Genomic DNA, 23499 nt, shown 5'->3' with positions numbered 1-23499 from the left:
AGACTATATTTATTAAAGAATAAAGGGAACATTTCTTTTACTATTATAATAATGATTGTAATTTTAATACTTAAAATAGATATAAGTTATAAATAATTTTATTATTATTATTATTATTATTATTATTATTATTATATAGATATATGCTTTTTGAGGAAGACAATATATCGATTTGAAGAGTATTACTATAAGTAAAATAAAATATTTTATTAACAATTAATTTTAGTGAAAAAAAGTTGTTACTTACGACTAATTTAGATATTAATTTATAAATAAAAATTATTGGTTCCTAAAATAATTACTATTATGAATATTATAATTGATCGTTAAATTAACCATTAATTAATTAACGAATAATTTAGAAACTAATTCATTGTGTAACTTTAGTAACCAATTTTCTTTAATAGTTAAAACTTTAATAGCTAAATTTCATAAACCAATTTAGAGTCCAATTATAATTTTTTTTTCTAATAATTACTATTTTGGTAACTAAATAATTTTTTATTTTGTAAATTTGTATGTAAATTGATCATTATAGTCGCTAACACCTTTTAGTCACTAAAATTTTATTAATATTCACAAATTCGATAAATATCCTATTGTATTAAATGATTTTTTTTAAAGTTCATAGCTAAATTTCAGAAACCAATTTAAAATCTAATTATAAGTTTTTATTTTACTATTTTAGTAATATAATTTTTTATTTTGTAAATTAGTATGTAAATTGATCATTATAATCACTAACAACTTTTAGTCATTAAAATTGATTGTTAATGAGACATTTTTCTCATGGTATGTTATATAATTTAAAAAATTATTTATAACACTAAATGTAGCTGAACTTTATTAAAAATATGAACTTTAAAAAATTCATTTAATACAGTAGGATATTTACCAAATTTGTGAATATTAATAAAGTTTTCAAAGTGAGAGTGTGATTATGATTTCTCATTAATTTTATACCGAACCTTCATGGCTTCATGGTGACCCTAATGTAAAATGGGGGGCCAAAGTAAACCAGAATTTAAGAAAAGAGTGGAGATTCAAAAACACGTTGCACTTTTACCATGGATGAAAGCTACAAGAAAAGAATCGTAGATAACTCTATAACTCGGTAAAATGTTACCGTACATTGATGCTGTATAATGTACTTCATCTTGTACAGTGCATTCGTTATCTATAGAATAGCTGAATTGTGTTTGACTGAAAAATTCTCATTAAACATGTTCAACCCGAGATTAACACTTAACCCATAAAAAATGTAAAAAAAAAAAAACACAAGAAGGAAATGTTGAATTATGTTTCTAAGTATCATTTTATACATTTTATGCAAAGTATATATCATGTACTAAGTAGTTAGAGGATGATTTGGATGACGTACTATTTGTGATTTTTTTTTTTTTCACAAATGCTCTTCTTCATTGGTTAACCAAAAAAATATATAAAAGAATATTAATCAGAATTTTTATACTAGTTCATCTAATAGTGCATATTACGTCTAGTTATTGACCAACTACTACTAGTTAAAACAAAGTAATGTTACATAGTACCAATGATTATTCTTTTAAATTGTAGTCACTCCTAATTAACTTCAAATGAATTTTCTTCTTAATAGTAGTAAGTTATAATGAGAAAACTTCATCACAAAGACATTATCACAAATTTATCACTAATTGAGCCTGTACTTTAACTTAAAAGGAAAATATATAATTTCATAAATTAAAATAAATTCTCTGAAAGGGAAATGATGGTCTCTTTAAGTGGTTATACATAAATGATCTAATAACAACAATAATAATAATAATAATAATAATAATAATTGGAAAAACTGTGGTCTATTATCACCAATAGATTATGGTTCTTTTAAGTTTTACAAAGATATCACATCTTTTTATATTTCTTTTTTATATTTTTCTGTGGTATTAGTAGAAGATAAACCTACTTAGTAAAAGTTGTTCGGAGAGGTTTTATGAGATTTTCTCTAGGATATTGATTTATAGATCACTTAGTTTTAATATCTTTGGAAGGCATTAAATATATAGATAGTTCTCTATTTTTATATAGAATTCTTATTATCATCCAAAACTCATGTGTTTTTGTTATATACTATGAATAGTAGAAAGATATAAAATAATGGCATGCATATGTATCTATGGATTAATCTTATGCCCAAAATAAAATCTACTTCCAATCTCTAATTAAATAATAAATATTTATATAATAGTAGGGGCATTACATTATGTTTAAACACTTGAGTCAGTAAGAAATGACACTTAAGTGTTTGAGTGTGTGGGATGCTCACATGGATTAGGATCTCACTTATTATCCTTATAATTTGTCACCATGGATTGTATAAGAAGGGAATTTTTGTTAACCATTATAAATTCTTGGCCAATCAAATTCAAAGAAGAAATTTTGATGTGTATTTATGTCATCTTATAAATACATCGAAAATTTGGTGGGAAGATAGAGTATATACCGATCATATGTCATTGAAGAAAAGTTTTCCGATGAGAGAAACTTTAATATGGACAATTAAAGACTTTCCAACATATAGGATGCCTAATTTATTTGGAGTTTTGTAAGGCTTTACCCTGGAATACAATTGAAAACGAAATATGATTTGATTGCCATCAACAATTATTACCGCATAATGATCCGTATTGAAGAAATAATGTTATTACATTTACAAAGGAAAGGCTCAACAAAGGTTAAGTGGTGAAAAGATTCAAAGTCCCCTGTCTTATTGTCAAGAGCACAATTGGACAATCACAATATTTTTTTTGAAAATTGTCGTATTAGAAGACTATACTTCTTCCACGTAATCTTGATGTTATACATATTCAAAGAAACATATTTTTAAATATTTTATGCGTAGTCATGATCACCAAAGGAAAGAAAAAAGATACATTGAAGTCTAGGAAATATTTGGAAGTACCTTTGTAGATTCAAGGATTTGGAATTAAAACTTGGTGGGAATGAGAATGTTGTTGAGTTCAAGGCACAATATGCAACAAAGTTGAGTTGTTTGTTTGTGCATTTTGAATATAAAACTACAAGAAATGTATGCTTCCAATTTAGGTAAGTAATACATACAGAACAATAATTTTTGTAATTAGTAACATGTTTTTACCAATGAAAATATATTCATCGATAAACCTAAATTGACCTTTTATTGTAGTTAACCATGGACATGACAACCTAAGCCTCCCTTTTCATTCCACCTTTATCTGCTCTCAAACCCATCGATCATGTCTTTTGCTATGGAAGCAATCTCCCACCTTCTCCTTCCCCTCAAGTTGTCCAAATCAATCAGAATTGCAACTTTCGATGAAATTGAAGAGGCAACAAACCAGAAAAACATTAATTATCGACGGTCAGAATCCGTCGATAATAGCCATAATCCGTCGGTAATAATATTTTACCAACGAACTTTCGACGGCAAAATATTCGTCGGTAAATCACTCGTCGGTAATCATTTATTGACGGATTGTTGAAATCTGTCGGTAATTACCGACGGAAACATCCGTTATCCTGTCCGCCAGTTATTACCGACGGATTAGACTGTCGATAAATCCATTCATGAAGTCCATGCCATTACCGACGGATATATCCGTCAGTAATTTCCGACAGATGCTTCTCTCGGTAATTACCAACGGACATATCCGTCGATAATTACATGGACTTCGGGAATGATTTACCAACGGATGGGTCCGTCGGTAATCCGTCGGTAAGACTAAAAATTTGGTTTGGGTTAGTTTATTTTTTAGACATTCCACAATACCTGCATATAGAAAATTCCAACACAGATAAATCCAGCAGTCCAACTTTCCAGCATTCCACTATATCAAATACTATATCATTATCAAACTCCATGACAATATATATCAAATGACACACTAAATTGTTCATAAAACAGAGAAAATAATATGTATCACAGGAATGTTTGTCAAATATTACATAAGCACGATCAATACCAAGAAGAAATAATAGTACATAAGTTTATTAAGTACATGCTGAAGAAAGCTTTCTTAAGAACATGAAAAGCTAATAATCTTCATAATCAGGAGAAGATTCTTCATTTAGGTTATCGTTCTCTTCATTATTTTGTTGTTGAGAATGGGGTGGAGGGATTTCAGCGTTTGGTTGAGTAGGGTTTGGCTGTTGTGGCTGTGGCTGTGGTTGTGGCTGCTGAAGACGAGCCTGAGCATCAGGAGGGAGATATTGTAGGACTAGTGATTGAAAGGACCGAAACTCAGACCTCAATTGCTCATTTTCCTCTAGGCTGCGTGAAAGTTGCTGCCTAATATTAGTGAGGTCCTCAGTATTAGAAGAGGAAGAAGCTGGTAGTTGGTTCATGCTTTTATTTGGACCTGTATATTTTGAAACAAGTTGACCAGTCCCATAAAATCTTCCTTTCTTTTTCCCTCATACTATCTCAATCCAACACCTAGTCCTGATATTCTCATCCTGTGTAGGATCAACAGAGGATTGCTCTTATGTTCCATCAGCACATGAGAAAACCTCAGATCTAACTTGAGAAAGCCTAGTCTGAAATTCTTCCTGTAAGTAAACAATGAACAATTATTATTTTGTGGTGGGATATATTTTAGAGTAAATAATATTGAACAGTAAAAGAAGTTGGAATCCTCCCTCACGATGGCAACAACCTCGGTATGTGATTACATAGAACTCCTCCACCTAGACCTTCCTTAAAAGCCTACTAGTGTTGCCTTTGCCTCCTTTGTGTTTTGCCACATTATTGTCATTATGAGCTCCTGGATGTGAAAGAGGCCATCTAAGAGGATCTTATATCTATGATCTCGAACACTGGAAGACATCTTGGATCCGAAGGAAAGTGAGGGAGTTTCTGAAGGTGATGAGATAGGGTTCTTGAAACGACATCGGGGTGGTGGTGGGTATTGTTTGAAAAGGCGGGTGGTGGGATTATGCCATTGAAGATGAAATTTGGACCGACACATGGTTTGGATTATATTGTCTTTATTTAAAAATATTAAAACTCAATTGGATAAAAAAATATTGAAACAAAAATAATCATAGATTTCATAATAGAAATCAAATTATTAATTAAATCTTTAAAATATATTGTCACTGAAATATTAAGAATATAAAAAAAATTATTTTTAAATAAATAACTTTATTTATGATCTATAACAATATATAAAGAGAATTCCCCTTCTTTGTCCACTTTTCAAAATACCGATTTTACCTCTTTAAATATAATAATTTATTAAATTTTTAAAAATTGACCGTTACTTTTACTAACTTTTTATAAAATCAGATGTTTCTATTTCTTCTCTTCTTTATTTATCAATGGTTAGTCTTTTATCTATTCTGATATATTTCACTTTATTTTTATCCATAACAATATATAAAGGGGATTCCCCTTTTTGTGTCCACTTTTCAAAATACTCATTTTACCTCTTTAAATATAATAATTTATTAAATTTTTAAAAATTGACCGTTACTTTTACAAACTTTTTATAAAATCAGATGTTTCTATTTCTTCTCTTCTTCTTTATTTATCAATGGTTAATCTTTTATCTGTTCTGATATATTTCACTTTATTTTTAATAAATATAATTTTAATATATATATATATATATATATATATATATATATTAACTTACTAACATTATAATATTATCACCTATTAATATAATATCATACATATTTAAAAAATTATACACACAGGCGCGATAGCGCCTATCGCGCCTATATTACGCTAGTATAAAGAATAAGAATAATGAACTATTATATATAATTTAGTTATTGATATTTTTATTTACTTTAAAATTATAGTTTTAAAGCTTCTCTTTTGGTTGTTATGAAACTGAACGAAAAGTGGGATAGGGAAATATATGACAGCAAGACATAGCAGTTCATTTTAAACTTTGCTCAAATACTTATTACACAGGAAAAGTCACTTAAATTAATGAGCACCAAATAGATGCTTTCTTGTTCTGATAACAAGATATCCATGCTTTTGGTTCCTTCTACGCTTCGTGGAATCATTTACTGTTACATGGGCCTCACCTAAGCATCGTAAAGTCATGCCCTATGCTTTTTGGTGACTATAAATCAGCCAACACAAATGAGAGAAACAGCGTTTACTTTGAAACATTGACTAGTAGATAGCTAGAGTGAATCACGAAGATGATGAGCTCGAAGTCAGGTTCAGGTAGCAATGTGCATCAAGGGAAGACCTTGCTGCAGAATCCATTTGAATTCAGTGATGAACAGATTCTGGATAATGTCTACAGAACCCATTTTCATTGTGTTGAGAAATGCGATGTAAAATCTCTTCACACCGTTGCCTCAACCGTCATCAATCACTCAATTCAAATCACAGACACCGTCATTCAACAGGTAATCATTCTTTTCAATGGTTTACATGTCATTTATGATGTTTACATATTTTTCTTCGTATGTAAATTATATTAAAAGCTAATTCAGTATTCACATATGCAAGATCCAATTTTGTTACCAATAAAAGGATTTGTTAATTAATAGTTTATAAATACTTCTGTAGACACTTTTTTACACTTTAAACCAGACATTCTTATCATGTACATGGTACAAAAATGTACTCTAGAAAATAAATGCGGTAGCATATACTTAGTTTTGTATACATTTAGAATGATTGGAGTTACTTTTTTTTAGCATAAAGTACATTCAATGGTTTTCTGACACAGGCGAGCCAACTCAGTGAGCGTTTCAGAGAAGAAACCATAACTTCAAGACAACTTACTGCAAAGCTCAAGCGAATTGCTTGTCAGGTGCTTGCTAATTTTCTATTTTCTGTTAATTAGAAATTTAGTTTAACGATTCACAACCAAAATAATGAATTTAGTGAAGGTTTAATATTTTCCATAATTATTTTTTTTCATTTTTTCTTATTATTATTTGGTGTTCTGTTTTTTTTTTTTATATTAATTTAGCTAATATAAAATTGTGTTAAATTGATACTAATATATCAATTCGATGATATACATTATATTAATAATTGTTTTGAAAAGAAAATACAATTAAAAAACATTTAAAATACTAAAATGAAATTAATAACTTGTTATAATAAACAAAATAAAAAAAATTAAAATGAAAAACTACATTATTTGCATATGTCTCTACAATAACAAATAATAACGGATTAAATAAAAATTTTGACATTTTAAAAACAGGTACATAAGAAATTTAGCGTCTACACAATGTTTGAATGCTTTTATATTTGAAATGGTATTAAACATATAATCCTTATAGTCATTTATTATATCTTGCATGTATATTAATATGTGATATCTAAATAATAGTCATATCTTATTTTAATACAAAAACTTATTTAACCAATAATATATTTACAATGAAACGTGCAACTTTGTGTTTCAAATAAGTATTTGTGAAAAACTATTTAATATTGATGTGTGTAATTGGCTTAACGTAACAATCTCTTCAATAGATTCCATTCTACAGACAGGGAATATTATGTTCCCTTGAGCATGTAAGTGATGTTGACATGTTGTAATAACCACGTAGGCCACTTATACAATACTACAAATAGTACAAGGAACATAACTCAAATTATAACAAAAACTGAATTGGAAAAACATTCTCAATCTTCACGCTATTATAAAGTTGAAATGGTTGGAGATGTAGATGGTGTGCACTTCTCGTGGTGAACACTACGCGCATCACACAACGATGCTGATTCTGGAACAGCTGAAAGCATATTCGTGGGATGCAAAGGCACTGATAGTTCAAGCAGCGTTTGCTCTGGAATACGGGAAATTCTTGTACCTTCCCCTGACGAGACAGCACGAGGAGTCTGAGAAATCGCTGGCTGATCTGAACGGGCTTCTGGTGATTCAGCACAACACTCAGCACCTCAGTTTCTTCAACAGTGTGGTGAAGAAGGTGATGCAGGTGATTGAGTGCATCACCGAGTGGAAGAGGTTAACCAGTGCTGGCTATGATATCAAGGACGTCCCCACCTTGGCAGAGACTTTGCATGAGATCCCTGTTGTTGTCTACTGGGCAATCTTCACCTTCGTCACTTGCACTGGTCAAATTGATGACTTCACCACTGACCTCAAGTAAGACAATTTATACAAATTAATTACTATGTGCTAAAAACTAATTTTAGTTCTTATATTTTGTTCCATGGGGATAAATTCATCTAATTACAATGGAAGTTACCAGAAAGGTAAAGTTGTTAATCTAATAGAACTTTCAAAGATGAAAAATTTAAATTTAATAATAGTTATCATTTTTGGTTTTAGTGTTTTGTGTTAAAAGTATTAATTACGATTCTTCCCTTCTTTTTAGCATAGATACACGCTGCTTTTATAGAAGGAAAACCTCAAATTAGTATTTTAAAAATATAATGGACATGATTGTTCTGGAAAACAATCTCCATTTTCAACTTATATATATGTTACCAACTTTTTTTTGTTTTTTGTTTTTAAATACTTGATATATAAATTCTTAGAAGAATATATAATATGGAGGGTTGTTAATATTCATGTTTTGTAAGTATCAAGGTAGGGCTTTTATGTTACCAATTGCAACCATTAAATTTCTCAAATTGGAATTTGTTTGATATTTGATCAAATTTAATTCTTTTGTTCTATCAAATATATATAATGATTGCTATATCTTGATTCAGGGTTCACAAATATGAATTATCGAAAAACTTTGAGAACAAGCTTGACCTCATTCTGAGAACTTTTAGGGAGCATTTGGAAATGTGTAGCACGGAGATAGGTCGGTTATGCTTGCTTTGTACCTTATTCCCTTTTTCTAATATAGTTTGTAAACTGTAAAGAAGCTGAATTGACATTCAATATTGTTGGGATTTTTAGGGCTTTTGAAAATATGAGAGATATGAGAGATATATATGATATATTATACGGAGGAACATGTTTTTGTACTTTATTGATATAATCCAATCTTTTGAAGATTGGTTGGTTGTGACACATGATGTTGTAAAAAGTAGATCTTCCTCTGATTTATCCTCATCTGATTTATTCTCTACAATTTGAACATCTTCTTCAGAATCTTTAGATTTGCATACCTTTTCCACATGTCCCAATTGACCGCATTTGTGACATTTGACATCTGGCCTCCACCAACACCAATTGGGTTGATGACCTTTTCTCTTGCAATGGGGACAAGATGGAAAAACCTGTGTGTTGTTGTATTTGCTCCTTCTATTTTTCTTGACTATGAGAGCATTATCTTCCGTGTAATTTAAATTACCTTCAACCGCCTCATGATCTTCTCTCATCAATCTTCGTTGTTCTTGTGCTTGCAAGGCATGTATCACCTCTGTAAAGGTGATTGTAGACAAATCTTTTGTATTTTCTAAGGAAGCAATAGATGCCTCATATCTTTCCGGCACCGACACCAGAATTTTCTCAACGAGTCTGGAATCTGAAAACTCCTTTCCCAACAATTTTATCTTGTTGGCAATACCCAACAATTTGTTTGAGTATTCTTTAATCGTCTCTGACTCTTTCATTCTTTGTATCTCAAACTCCCTTATCAAGTTCAAAACTTTCATGCCTCGAATCTTCTCGTTCCCTTCATATTCTGCTTTCAAGTATTCCCAAATTTCTTTGGGAGACTTTAGAGTCATGATCCTGGTCATAATCATTTGTGAAACACCTGCGAACAAGCATGATTTTGCCTTTGCCTTTCTCGTTTTCTTTTCTTTATGCGCTTTCATTTGAGCCATGGTGGGATTTTCAGATAAGGGAACATCATCTTCCTCCACAACTTCCCATAGATCTAGCCCCTCTAGATATGTTTGCATCCTTACCGCCCATAGATCATAGCTTTCACCATCAAAGAGTGGAATAGCGACGTGTGACATATTCCCTTTTTCTAATATAGTTTGTAAACTGTAAAGAAGCTGAATTGACATTCAATATTTCTTATAAGAATATGTTAAAATTATGTGTGATAATTGCAGGGAGAATAGAAGACTATTCCAGACGTAAGAATATTATCAATATTACTGGAAAAGATATTGTCAAGGTCTTGAAAGCACTCATCATCTCTGGTGAGAACAGGGATTCTAGACAAAATGTTATTAGTGGCCTTACTTTAGAACAGGTAATAACCACTAGCATTAGCATTACAATTTCCATTAATCTTATTTCTCATACATGAGTGCCCTTAGTTCTACAAGGAAACAAGGTGGGATTAGTCAAAATTTTAAGTGGATTGAAGAAATAAGAAAAAGAAAAATATATAACTTGAAAGTATTGGAGATTCCAAGTAGATGTAAAGTAAATTTGTAGTGTATATGAGATAATCCTCAACTTATAGTAAGTTGATTTTGTAAACATGAGTTAATCTTAAACCTCTCTCCTTTGTCCCAACTGAGGCTTGTTAGGTTTATCATAACTCCTGTTATGAAACTCCTATGGGATGCAATAAGTTGATAAAATATACATGCTTTTGAGTTTTTTTTTTCTATCAATGGATACATATGCACCCAATTTAATTTCTATCTTCATAATGTTCTTACCGCACTGAGATTAGCTACAAAAGTCTTTCTTTTTATTTAATGATTTAAGTTTCACGAACTATGGTGTAAAAGTTCATTTTGTTAACTAATTAAAAGTAATCCAAGACATACTTTCAATGTATAGTGAAAGTCAGAAAGTTGCTTATATGTGAATCTATAATCAGATGAGAGTATAAAAGTATTGTAATTAAATTCCTAATGAATTTAGTGTATTTTACTTTGACAGGTTAAAATTGAAGAGTTTAAGAAAAAGCATGTGTTGTTATTCATTTCTGAGCTTGAACATATTGACGAAGAGATTCAACTTCTGAAAACTATTTACGAGAAACTGAAGGAAAAACCGAGAGAAGTAGAAGGTTACAGGAAGGAGGATTTCAGAATTTTGTGGATCCCCATTGTTGATGAATGGAATGAGGATCGAAGGAAAACACTAGAAACTAAATTACAAAGAACAAAGTTTGGATGGTATGTGGTCAAACATTTTAATTTTGAAACAGGCACCAAGCTAATCAAAGAGGTGTTCAACTATAGGGGAAAGCCTGTGATACCATTGATAAGTCCAGAGGGTAAGGTGGAAAACATTGACACAAAACAAATTATATCGATATGGGGCATTGATGGATTTCCATTTAGAACCTCTGATCACACTCGACTCACTCAACAATGGAATTGGTTTTGGTCTGAAATGACCAAGCTTAACCCAAGAATTGGGGACTTGGTAAGTATAAATGCTTATATCATTGCACATATGTCCTATTTAATATATATGCACACAAACAAAATATGCGTAAAGAAAAGGTACATTCCTAAGAACATAGCTGTTATAGTGAGAATATGAGTTAAATACTAATAAATTTAATACATGTATAATATAATGTTGAAAAATCAGATTGAGGAGGATCGTTATCTCTTCATCTACGGGGGAACAGACACTATGTGGATACAAGAATTCACGAATGCCATAGAGAAATTGAAGAGAGATGTTGAGACAATAAGCTTGCAAATAGACATCACAGTAGACTCATACCAACTTGGAAGGGAAGACCCTAAGACTGTGCCACGCTTTTGGATTGCCATTGATAGCTTGCTTGCAAGTAGGAAGCAACAAATAATGAAGCGTGGAGATGAAGGGGTGCAAGACTTTGCAACAAGAGAGATAAAGAGGTTGCTCTTCCTAAAACAAGACCCTAAGGGATGGGTCATTCTTAGTAAGGGATACAATGTAAAGCTCCTTGGTCATGGTGAAGCCATGTCTCGCACCGTCAAGGACTTGAGCTTGTGGCATGTGAAGTTGCATGAAGAAGTGAGCTTTGATGTGGCTTTCAAAGAGTACTACGAGAGCATCAAGGACAAGACTAATCCTAAAAAATGTGAGCATAGTGAGATTTCAAACTACCCTTCTGATATATTGGCACATATACCTTGCCCTAATATGGAATGTGGACGTTCCATGGAAGTAACTTCTGTTAATTATAGGTGTTGTCATGGTCTTGATCCATAGACAATGTTACTCACTATGCTTGGTAACCCACCTTTTGGTTTAAATTTGTGTTGTGTGTTTATTGTTTAGGTTTTAGCTACTTGCTTGGCAAGTAGTAGACAATAATAATTTTCAGTTTGTATCTTTTTTAATGAGTTGGTTTTGAATGAAATAAATAATTTCATAGAAGTTTTATTTCACTAATAATACTATTTGGTCCAGAAAAAATAGATAAAAGTATATGTCAATCATTTTTCTTAATTTCCTTCAACTACTACAAAATTTACCCATTTCAACTTTAACTTTCAATTAGCCAATTGATAACTTGCTCATGTATAAAGTATTATGAGACCTTTCAGGTGGAGATAACTACTTTTATTTACACATTCTTCCTTGTGATATGCTAGATATAAAGTAATCACAATGCACTAAAAAAAATCAAATCTCAAACTCTAACCTTGTGATTGGATGAAGCATTTCAACCATGCTGAGAAATTGAAATGTATTGTATTTGAATTGTTTGCAATTAAATTTCCTTCATTTTCTAAATAACTTGTTTGGATAAAGAAATTAAAATACCTTACATTTTAATTTCTTGTTTGGATAAAAACAATTGAATTTCTTTTAAGATAAAATTTCATTTTAAAAATATTTATTTTAGGGTTAATTATGTTTTAAGTTCATAATAAATTTGGAAACGAGCTTAATGACCCAAATGGGCCAGGTCGACTCGACGATCCAGTCGGGCTGCTCTGACCCCACGATCCAGACGGGCCTGGCCGACCGAGAAACCCAGATGGGATGGTCCAGCCCGACGATTCAAACAAACCTAACCAGCCCAATGACTCATACAGGTCAGTCGTTGGTCCCAATTGTGTCATCTGGCCCGCTCGGCAAGGTCATTGGGTCGATTGAGCTCGTTTGGGTTGTTAGGCCGGCCTAGCCCGTCCAAATTGTTGGGCTGTTCGGGCCCATACGGGTAGTTAGGCTTTCTCGACACGTCTAGGTCGTGCAAGCTCTCCCGAGACCTCTAGGTTGTCCAACCCGCTCGACCCGTATGAGTCGTCGGGCCTGCCCGTCCCTTTTGGGTCATTGGGCCCATTCGATCCGTTTGGTCGTCGGGTCTGTCTAATCTGCCTTGGTCGCCAGGTCCGTCTTGGTTTTTGAGCCGACTCGCTTGTTTGGGTGGTTTGGCCTGTTTGGGTCGTCGGCTTGCCTGATCCATTTTTGTCATCCGTTTGTATTTTATTTGATATTTTTAAATAATTATCTTATTTAATTATATCATAAAATATCAAAAGATAATAACTATCAAATCTTTTTAAATATGGCAAAATCTTCTTAAATCATTTTAGATCTCCACAACAAACAAATATATCTCGAAGATATTAGATTATTTAGAAGATAATTGGAGGAGATTGCAAATGGCTGATTTGGAAAATTAAATCAAATATTAGTTGGTGATAATTTATAAGATATATTTAAGTAATTAATTTACTTAATTACATAATAAATTATCAACCAACTATATTTGTCAAATATTTTTAAAAATGACTATATCTCTTCAAATACTTTCAAATAATCAAAACCACTATAAAGATAAATGATACTTATGATTATTTTAAAGATATTTGAGAGATTTCGGCAATAGAAGAGATAAAGTCCAAGTCCAATCAAGTCCTATATGATGAGACCAAAGGGAAACAGAAAAGACAAGTTTGGAACTTCGGAGTTAGGAACCCTTTGGGGGCCTAATTTCTTTCTCTCTTTCCACCTTCTATCCTTTTATTTTTATTATATTTTGATTCCATGAAGTGCTAAGCTTTGAGGATTGGTTCCACTATAATTTTATTATGGATTATGATGTTAGCATGAAATAATTTCTTTGTTTTTTATTATTGTTGTGATTTTCATTCATCTATGACTTTTGTCTTTGAATCACGTAAAAAGTAGTGATTTTACATGCTAGTTAATTAGCGAAGTGTTTAATCTATATGCATGTTAATCATATGTGTTAAAGGGTTTTTAAATTTAATTAAGACTTTACTTTGACTTTATTTAGAAATTTTTATCTGATTAAATGAGTTTTTACCGATAGATGAGACTTTACTTCGGTTAAAGGTATTTAGTCTAACTAAAATTAGTCAAGACTTTACTTTGATTAGTTAAGCATATTATTTGGTGAGGAGATAGAAGAATAAATATGATTAGGCATAGACTGTACTTTAGTTGAATTTAGTGTGAATAATCTAAAAGTTTTCATTTTGAATTGAGAGTGTACTTTGGTTAAAATTGAGAACACCAATAAATTAATTGAGACTTTACATTGATTAATTTGCAAATCTACATCAATAATTAATTTGACAATAATCTTTAGATAATCGACGATGAATATATTATGAAAAAGTAGTGGAACCAATCTATTTTCTTTATCATTATTTTTTAAATCTTTTTATCTTTATCTTCTTCTATTATTTTTCCAATATTATTTTATTTGACTTACCCCTTTTGTATAGTTTTTATAAGAACCAATTTGCTAAGAATAAATTATGTGTTCGCTAGAAGATGACTTAAGGTTGACTTTATTCTTTTTATTTTCTTGACTATTATCTTAGCAATATTGAAGATGTTATAGTTTAATAATATTAATTGTATAGTTAAACACACTTTTTTTACTAGATCCTAAAAACATATAGAACTTTTTCAAAAACGATATATCTCATGCATAATGTTATTCATAGGTGCAACTGATGATGAAGCAGACACTTAAGATTTAAGGTCAAATCATTATCAAGAGGGAGGGGATGATGAGATTCCTCTAGCTAAGGGACCAACCACTAAACCCATGGCTAGGAGGATATAAGAAGACTAAGCCTCCTCTGAGCATGCCAAGCCCAAATTGAAGTCCATCTAGGCTAAGGAGGATGTGAAAACCTAGTCCAGGACTCTATATTTGTAAATATTAGATTAAGATTTAATTTTGGGCTTTGTATTATGGGCCCAGTAGAATAGGAGTCACTGAAACTACAAAAGCATCTTGCTACAACCATTCTCAAGCGCGCTGGAGAAAAGTGATGTTAGACGTTGTTGTGACGGGCGTTCTTGAACGTCGTGTTTCAAATGGCTTATGATACAACTTGGCATGGCTTATGAATGATATAGAGCATTGTATTATCAATGATACAATATAGAACCATAGAGATAGTTGAATCTTCTTTCAAGATTCAATTTTCAAAGTTGGAAGGCCTTATAAGTTAATTCATAATAGCCAAATGCTAACACTAGTCAATACCATTGTATAAAAGAAATTAAATTTATCAAGTTAATAAAAATGAATTTTGGGATTAAACATTGATCCAAATAGGAGCCAAAATCTGAAATAGAGCAATCAGGGTTGCAAAACCAAATAAAGTAAATGAAATGAGGAGGATTGCGAAAATCTTGCAGGGAGCATTTTGAGGAGGTAGTGTAAGGAACAATGTGTTGAAATTGAAGACGCAAGACATGCATTATGGGAGAGAGATGAAGATGTAAGTATAATAAGGTGTTTCTAGGTCAAGAAGGGAGGGGGATTGAATTGGCTTCTTTTAAAAAATTGTGTTCTTTTTGAAGTTAAACAAAACTTTAAGCAAAATGAAATTGACCATAAAATATAAGAATGCTCCAGTTCTGGAACATGCATTTTAACTAATTGAAATATCAAAACAGTAGATTAAAATCTTGACAAAGAATTTTACAGTAAATGTACCAAAACTCTCACATTACAAATTTGATGGATTTGATTATCAAGATAGTCAAACTAATTGCAAATGCACTAAATAACAAACTTGATATCCAAACACTCAAGAAATGTTATCAATGATCAATTAAACTTGATTTCTTTGTACAAACAACAAATTGAAAAACATGATCAATTGATTAAAATACTAGCAGTGAGTGTATAGAGAAATCAATTACCACCAAAATTCAAATATGAAGAGTTTATCAACGAAGTACAATTATAATTGATAGAAAATGCATCGTTATATCAATTGGTTATGCAAACACATAAGGATTTCAATAAAAGATTTCTTGAATTGATTTTCTCGAAGAATTTAAACTAAGAACAATTCAATGTAGAAAATGTAAACCAATTCACACAAAATTTTTATACTAGTTCCCTCCACTGGATCTGCATCTAGTTAGTCAACACAACCTTGCTTGAATTTCCACTATTTCAAAAGATTTACACAATCCTTACAAAATTCAACTTTCGACATTTATAAACTATACAAGAAGGCTCTTAAATCACACAAGAAGCAAACACAACACAAAATCTAGAATCACATCAATCACACCACAAATGCACAAGTAGGATCAAACCTCAATGGTGGCTTTCTCTAGCCAACCAAGAACCTTCTTCAATGCACACACCAAGAGCAAACTCAGCTCTAAGACCTCTAAGAATGATCACAAACAACGCCAGCACTAAGTTCTTCAGAGAGAATGATAGTTTTTTATTTTCTAAGTGATTTCTCTCGCAAAATGGAATCTCTCACAATCTCATAGAAAAATACAGGCTTTATAGCTTGTCAACTAACATATTAAAAAAAATTGAAAATACTTCTCATTCAGTTGATTTCACTTACTTTAAGTGAAGTTAGCAAATTGATTGTTATTTTAGCCAATCAAATATGTTGTTCACGAAACTATAACAATAAGTTATTTAACCTATTAAAAATCATTCTAATAGATTGAATAATTGCAAACAAACATAAAAATTCTATTCTGAAGTCAATAAGTCTTCAAGATTAACTTTGTCTTTAAGCTTCAAATTCTTGAATGTCAGCCAATGAAAACTTCACTTCAAGCTTGATCAAATCTTCAATCATTCATTAAATATTTGTTATTGATAAAATGTTCAATCATTCATCAAATGTATATGCCATAAATCCATTTTTTCTAACAATCTACCCCTAATTTGATAAACCCAACATCCATTGCTATGACCATTGCTATTAAGCTTGTGAATTTGAAATAACAATGACAAAACCAGCGTATACAAGATAACAAACATTATTTATAAACCAAGATTACTCCCCATATCACATAGCATGGTTTTTGTTTGATGTAGTTAAAGTTCAACAATACCAAAATCAGTTTTCGTTCAATATTGTTTACTTTGTCTCCCCCTTTGCATTCATCAAACAAAAATAGAATAGTTAAGAGAAATAAAAATTGCACCATGATGGGAAAAACATAATTGAGAGAATGATTAAAAATCTGATAAAAATAATAAGCTAAAACATGAAAACAATCAACTGAAAAACTTACAAAACACATAAACATGCATAAATATAACACAAGATGCAATGCATGATCCTAATAGTCAAGCCAACTAGTCATTCTTAGGGTAATCTCTGTAGTAGAATTCTGCAAACAACTATGGACATTATGGATCTGGTCATCCTTGTCTTGGAAATGCATATTGCAAAAGTTGTGATGCTCATATTGTGCCATATTGAGTTCATGCAATTGACTCAGAGCCGTCCTTTCAAAAGGGGAATAAACAAGGCCTCTATCTTTAGGTGGGTTGTAGGGAACCAGGTCCATTCGTTCTTGAGCATTTGGTTCAACATCGTCTTGATTTGTGCCACTTTGTTAGCTTCTCCATCATGAGTTCCAATTGTTCCACCATCAACCTCCATTGTCCAACTATTGATCACCTTTGTGAAGCCCATTTTGTGCATATTGAGACATGAGATATGATTTTGTGCGCTAGTGAACTCTCCACATTAACACCAAAATACTCAATGAACTTAGAGATAAGCACAACATATGGAAATAAAAAATTAGTTAGCCTCTTTGCCTTCATCATGTGGTCACACAACATGAAAGTCTAATCCACTTGGATCTTATTTTGGATGTAATACTTGTGCACCAAATTTCCCTTATTTAAGCTCGAGTGGTTGCTTCCATGGGGGACCATATTCTATGTGACTATCATAATGATGAGTCATTATTTTGTCCTATTTACTTACCTGTATGTACCCATTTTGATTGATGGTCAATGCTTAATTTTCTATCTTTAGTGCATTTTCATCTTTTGGGTCTCATTGGGCTTGCAATTCAGATTTTTACTAATTTGAATTTACTTGGTCTAATTTTAATTCTTAATTAATTTCAGGTTTTGTTGTGAAAGATTTTTGGGCTTGGAAATTTATTTTGTGAAGGGAAGAATCCCACGTTAGTGCCACATCAACTGTGCAACATCATCCTTTGTTTCCACATCAACATTTAGGCCCATAGTGGCAGTTTTGTAATTCTATTGACCAGAATGACATTTTTGTAATTTTACACTTGTGTGGTGATGTGACCACGAGTTTTGTAGGGTTTAAGTATTCAGAACCATCCATTCTCATTTTTTGTACTTAGTTTTTGTGTTTTTAGAGTGCTTTGAAGAACCATTCAAGGTAGCCACTCTATTTTGACGTTTTAGTTCCATTTGGACAGTACCCAAATTAGGGTTTCACATTCTGGTTTGATTATTTATGTTTCTAGTTCGATTTCTCATTTTATATGATGCATTTTCCTTCTAGTTTGTCTTTTAACTCGGATCCCATGGAGAACTAATTTTGAGTATTGATTCTTTGATGAAAATGTAATGAAATCTTGAGACTTTGTTCATGTTTTTTGTTGTTTATGTTGCTCTGCATCATTTAAATTGGTGATTTATTATTGAATATGAATTTTGGGCATGCTTAATGTTAGGGTTCTTGTTCTTGTTTGAAATAGACTTGAATTATGCTTAGTGTTTCTAGGTTGCTATTTCTGGGTGTTCTCACAAATGCTTAATCAGTGAGTTTTATTAAATGATGTTTGATTTGCTTAATTTCATAATGAAGTCGTGTTAATCTTAGTTTAGTGGTTTAATTTCGTTTTCATGCGAGTTATTTGGACAGAGTATTTAATTTGGTGATCTATGATAGATGGAATTACATTGGAATTAGAGAATCAATACCTTTTTATCACTGCTTTATTGAAATGTTGTTGTGTTTATTGGTCACTAGGAGACGACCTTGGGTTATACCATATTTAAATTGTTTAAATTGTTTAGCTAGCAACCTCTCCTCCATTTGAGACCAATACCACAAAAGTTCTTGATTTCTCCACTAGGTTTACAAGACAATTAGCATAGTATTGTACCATGTTCAATTCTTCAAAAACACCAATTTCACCTTTCCTTAATTGAATGCCTATTTTCTTCAACCAACAACATCCTTCCAAACTTTCTTTGAGATCTCCATCTCCACACCTTTCACACCAGATTTGAGAACATCATTGTTGAATTGAAGGCTGGTGAAAAACACTTTCACCAAGTCATGGTAAATTGGACCTGAGAGTTCCAAGAAAGTTTTTAGACATTGGTGCTTGAGTTGCTTCTGCAAGTTGTCAAAGTTTTCAGACCAGAACCAAGAGATATGCACACTCTTTGGAATGTTGACTTGCTTTCTGGTCCTGATGCAATAACTGCTGCAATATAATGTACATGGTCATGTGATGCAGTTTTGACCAAGCCAACTAACAATTATTGTTTCATGCACACATTAGCTCTTTCAATGAAATAAACACATTGAATTATAAGATAAACAAGCTAAAATTGTATTAAAACACATTTTTCCTATCAAAAATACCTAATTTAGTTCTTAGCTTAGTAAACAAATCAGCCAATTGATTTTGAGTTTTAACAAACTTAATTTCACATTCACCTCTTAACATATGGTCTCTTATAAAGTTATTCCTTCTTTCAATGTGCTTGGTTTTAGAATGTTGTATATGATTCTTAGTCAGGTTGATTGTACTAGTATTATCACAATAAAGACGTACCTTTACACACGTAAGTCCATAGTCCAAGAGTTAATGCTTCAACCACACAATTTATGCACAACAATATCCAACTACAATGTACTCTACCTCAATTATGGAGAGTGCTACACATGATTGTTTCTTGTTGTCACATGATATTAAGCTTAAGTCAAGTAGGTGGAATATTCCATTTTTTTGGCACAAATAGCTTGGGTGATTTGATACTTGAAGATTTGATGAAGGTATATGAAGCCACCATGTTTACATTAATGAAAATGTGGAGATTTGATGTTTCATGTGTTGATTAAGCCTTGTGTGTGGGCTATCTATCTGGATTATTCATGGGGAAAACAAGCTTGAAGAATTGTATTCTTGTTGTAGATAATTTTGCATTAATTAGATATATAGGATCTTAGGTGTGTCTTTTAATCTGTTGAAATGTTTTTCAATAGGTTAAATGGTGTCTTTTAATCTGTTGCATGAGTTTTTAACAGATTAAAAGGTTTGTTGAAGTAGTCATAACTGGTATATATTCAATTTGTTAATTTATTTTGTAATCCACTGATTTCATTTAAGTTAAATGAAATAAAACGATTCATTTGAAAATCAACTTGTTGAATTTCGTAGCAATTTCACTATAAAAGTTGTATTTATCGAAAGAGACTGAAGAAGACCATTTTCGTAGCAATCTGTGGAACTCTCTGTCTTTCGTGATCATATAGTGTGCATCTGTTGAAAGATTGATCTTGGATCATTCTTGAAGCTTTTGCTTCGTGTTTGAAGCTTGGAGAAAGTGGTTTTGGTAGGCAAGGCTGTAAGACCTGTGAAATTTAATTAATTAATTAATATATGCGGGTAGTGGGAGTCTTTATGACATTAATTATTAATTAATCTGATATGGAAAAGTACTAGCTCAAATGGTTGAGAGTACTTGGTTGTGTCAGAGGACTTGGGTTCAAGTCCCATGTATGTCATTTATGTGTTATTTAATTGATTATTATTTTAATAATATGCTTGATCATGTTGAGTGATAAAATAATCTTAGAATTTTAAAAATTATCATGAAGCATGAATTGGTTGAATGATTGTGCATTGATTTGTCATTGGTATGGTTATGGGTTCAAACCTTGGTAAGAACCAAATTAAACTTTCTTTTTGCCAAAATTTTCTTTGGCATGAATGTAAAAGGGCATAGGAAGCCTAGTTGGCTAAGGAGTAGCCAAGAGGGGCTGAAAAACAGTCCATAATGATCCATTGAATTACAATTACCACCAACATTAAACCAATTTTCGTTTTGGGACATTAACCTACCATTAAAACATCATTAAAAGACCAATTGAGAGAAAGTAGAAGGGTTTTGAGTCTGAATATTGCAGGGTATTGTAAGGTGCACGAATTCAAAGTAAAGAAGTGATTAGTGAGTGGAATGGAGGAGCTGAACCGTAGGAGAGCTAAGAGAAACCATTAGTGATCAAGGAAGGAGCTCTAGCATTGTCTTTTAAGAAAGGAAACTAGGTTAGGGGAGTTGAGACTCGTTGTTTGGTGTTTTAAGTGATAATTGCATTATATATTATATGACTATGCGTGAAAACTCACTATCTTGTTAAATTTTCGAGTTTCTAGGATTTTTCAAGAAATCGCCTAGCGGACGATGAACTGCCGCCAGGCAACTCATCCTTGTATGCTTGTTTTTGCGTTCCTGAAGAGGAACTGCTTAGGGGCACCATCTTGACCGTCTGGCAACACATGTGGTGTCACCCAGTTCTGGGTTGTGGTTTGAACTGCTTGGCGGTGATGAACTACCGCTAGGTGACGCCAGCCAAATTGGTTCGATGATGATGTTTTTGGGTGTTCTGGGCTATTCTGATGGGAAAGAATGACTCAATATTTAATGATGAACTGGTGAAGTACCATAATTGATTGAATGATTGGGTGAATTGGAGTAATTAGGATGAAAAATTTTATGAGTATCTGTTAGGGTTTGAGAATAGGGGGTTTTGAGATTCAGGATCCAATTAATGGGAGAATGTTACAATTATTTCGTGAATTGGAAGCAGTGTAAAAGAATTATGAACCTAAACACATTGGAGTGGCTTATTAATTGAAAAATCGAGAGAAATTAGGAATGAGGACTCATGCAGGTGTGGAAGAAGTTCTTAAAATTCCAGAAATTGATGCACCGCCTGGCGGTGCATATCGTGCCGCCAGGCGATAGCTGCATAATAGTGAAGGGGAACCTGAGTTGGCAACGAGTGTGAAATTCAGTATATGGTTAGTTGTGATACGTAAAAGTAGAGTTGAAAAATGTTGGATATGGTATTAGGGAGAGTGATTGATGCATGGAGTGGAACTAGAAAGAATTATAATGATTAAGATGCGTTAAAAGAATTGAATATAAGGATAGTGCAATAGAGATCATTGAAAACTAGAATATCACTGAATGATGAGCCATAATTTGAGATAAGAGTTGGAATGTGAAAGGAAGTTACCTAAGACAAAGAGGTGTTACCATTCTAAGATAATGTATCATTAGCATGTACTTATAATTGGCCTGAGATGGATGTAATAGTGGGATAGGTGATAGGTTTCAGGTATATTTATGACTTTGGCCCAAATTAGAGAAAAATGGTAGTGGGGAATATAGATTCTATGGTGTAGTGAGATACTTGACTTAGGAAGTTAATAAATGCAAAGCTAAGGTGTATCTAGTGATTAAGTGAAAATGATGAAACTATGTTATATGGGTCACATAGCATGATGGAATTATCTATTTTAGAGACTAAGTATGGTGACCATGATTGGAAATGCGTGAAACAAGGGTCTGTAGTGCTTATCAAAAAACCAATACTGCACAAGTACTAGTGCAGCGCTTAGCGGTGGTAATTGACCTGCCAGGAGAAAGCTACCAAGTCAGAAGAGTCTTCTTATGTGTGGCGACGGCGGTGAGGTGTGTCCCGCCAAGCGATACATGCAAACAGTGGGTTCAGAGGTGCTTGGCGCCTGGCGGTACGTGTTCCCGGCCAGGCGGTTTGGAAGCCTGTTACGCCGGGCGATATTGGTGAGGCAAAAGTGCTTTGCTTGTTTTGGATGTGCGTGTCTACAAGGCTTTAGTGATACTTTGAAGGTCGGCTTACTGGTGTTCCCTGAGTTGTGGCTCAGAATGTATCCCTTGAGTTGTGGCTCAGGATAGGGGTTAAGCATGTGACATTCCTTAAGTTGTGGCTCGTAATGACATCTCTTGAGTTGTGGCTCGAGATGGCGGATGAACATGAGGAACTCTTGAGTTGTGGCTCGGGTTGGCGAGTGTTGCTAGTGTGAGTGTGTGTGTGTTGTGGTGCGTACAGATGGGTCCAGTTAGATTGCCCTCCTCAATATTGAGCTGACGAGTTTGGTAGCCTTAGGACGTTACGAATATTATTCGTATTGGGAACTCCACTTGGCATTACGGAGTGTGGTCCGTAGCATGATTTCCTGCACGTGCTCTACCAGTTGTGGCTAGGCATAGAGCCGGAGTGGGGCTAGTCTGGGAGAAAGTTTTTCAGAGTTTTTATTATGTTTTTGAATCAGTTGTAAACTTTTAAATTATCAGACTTGGATATTTTAATTGAGTTTATAATTATGG

At 32.5% G+C, this 23499-nt stretch overlaps 1 protein-coding gene across 1 annotated transcript; it reads left to right on the top strand.

Moving 5' to 3' along the window:
• The first annotated feature begins 6140 nt into the window (after window positions 1–6140).
• Window positions 6141–12220, top strand: LOC114186964 (protein SIEVE ELEMENT OCCLUSION B-like). Its single transcript, XM_028075051.1, has 7 exons — window positions 6141–6390; window positions 6717–6800; window positions 7675–8111; window positions 8684–8781; window positions 9992–10134; window positions 10779–11270; window positions 11442–12220. The coding sequence occupies exons 1-7, from the start codon at window positions 6178–6180 to the stop codon at window positions 12051–12053; spliced, it is 2079 nt and encodes a 692-aa protein (XP_027930852.1). The 5' UTR covers window positions 6141–6177; the 3' UTR covers window positions 12054–12220.
• The last annotated feature ends 11279 nt before the right edge of the window (window positions 12221–23499 follow it).

Source organism: Vigna unguiculata, chromosome 6, assembly GCF_004118075.2.
Source record: "Vigna unguiculata cultivar IT97K-499-35 chromosome 6, ASM411807v1, whole genome shotgun sequence".
Lineage (NCBI taxonomy): Eukaryota > Viridiplantae > Streptophyta > Magnoliopsida > Fabales > Fabaceae > Vigna > Vigna unguiculata.
The sequence above is the reverse complement of the archived record's forward strand: the minus strand, read 5'-3'. Positions and strand labels throughout refer to the sequence as shown.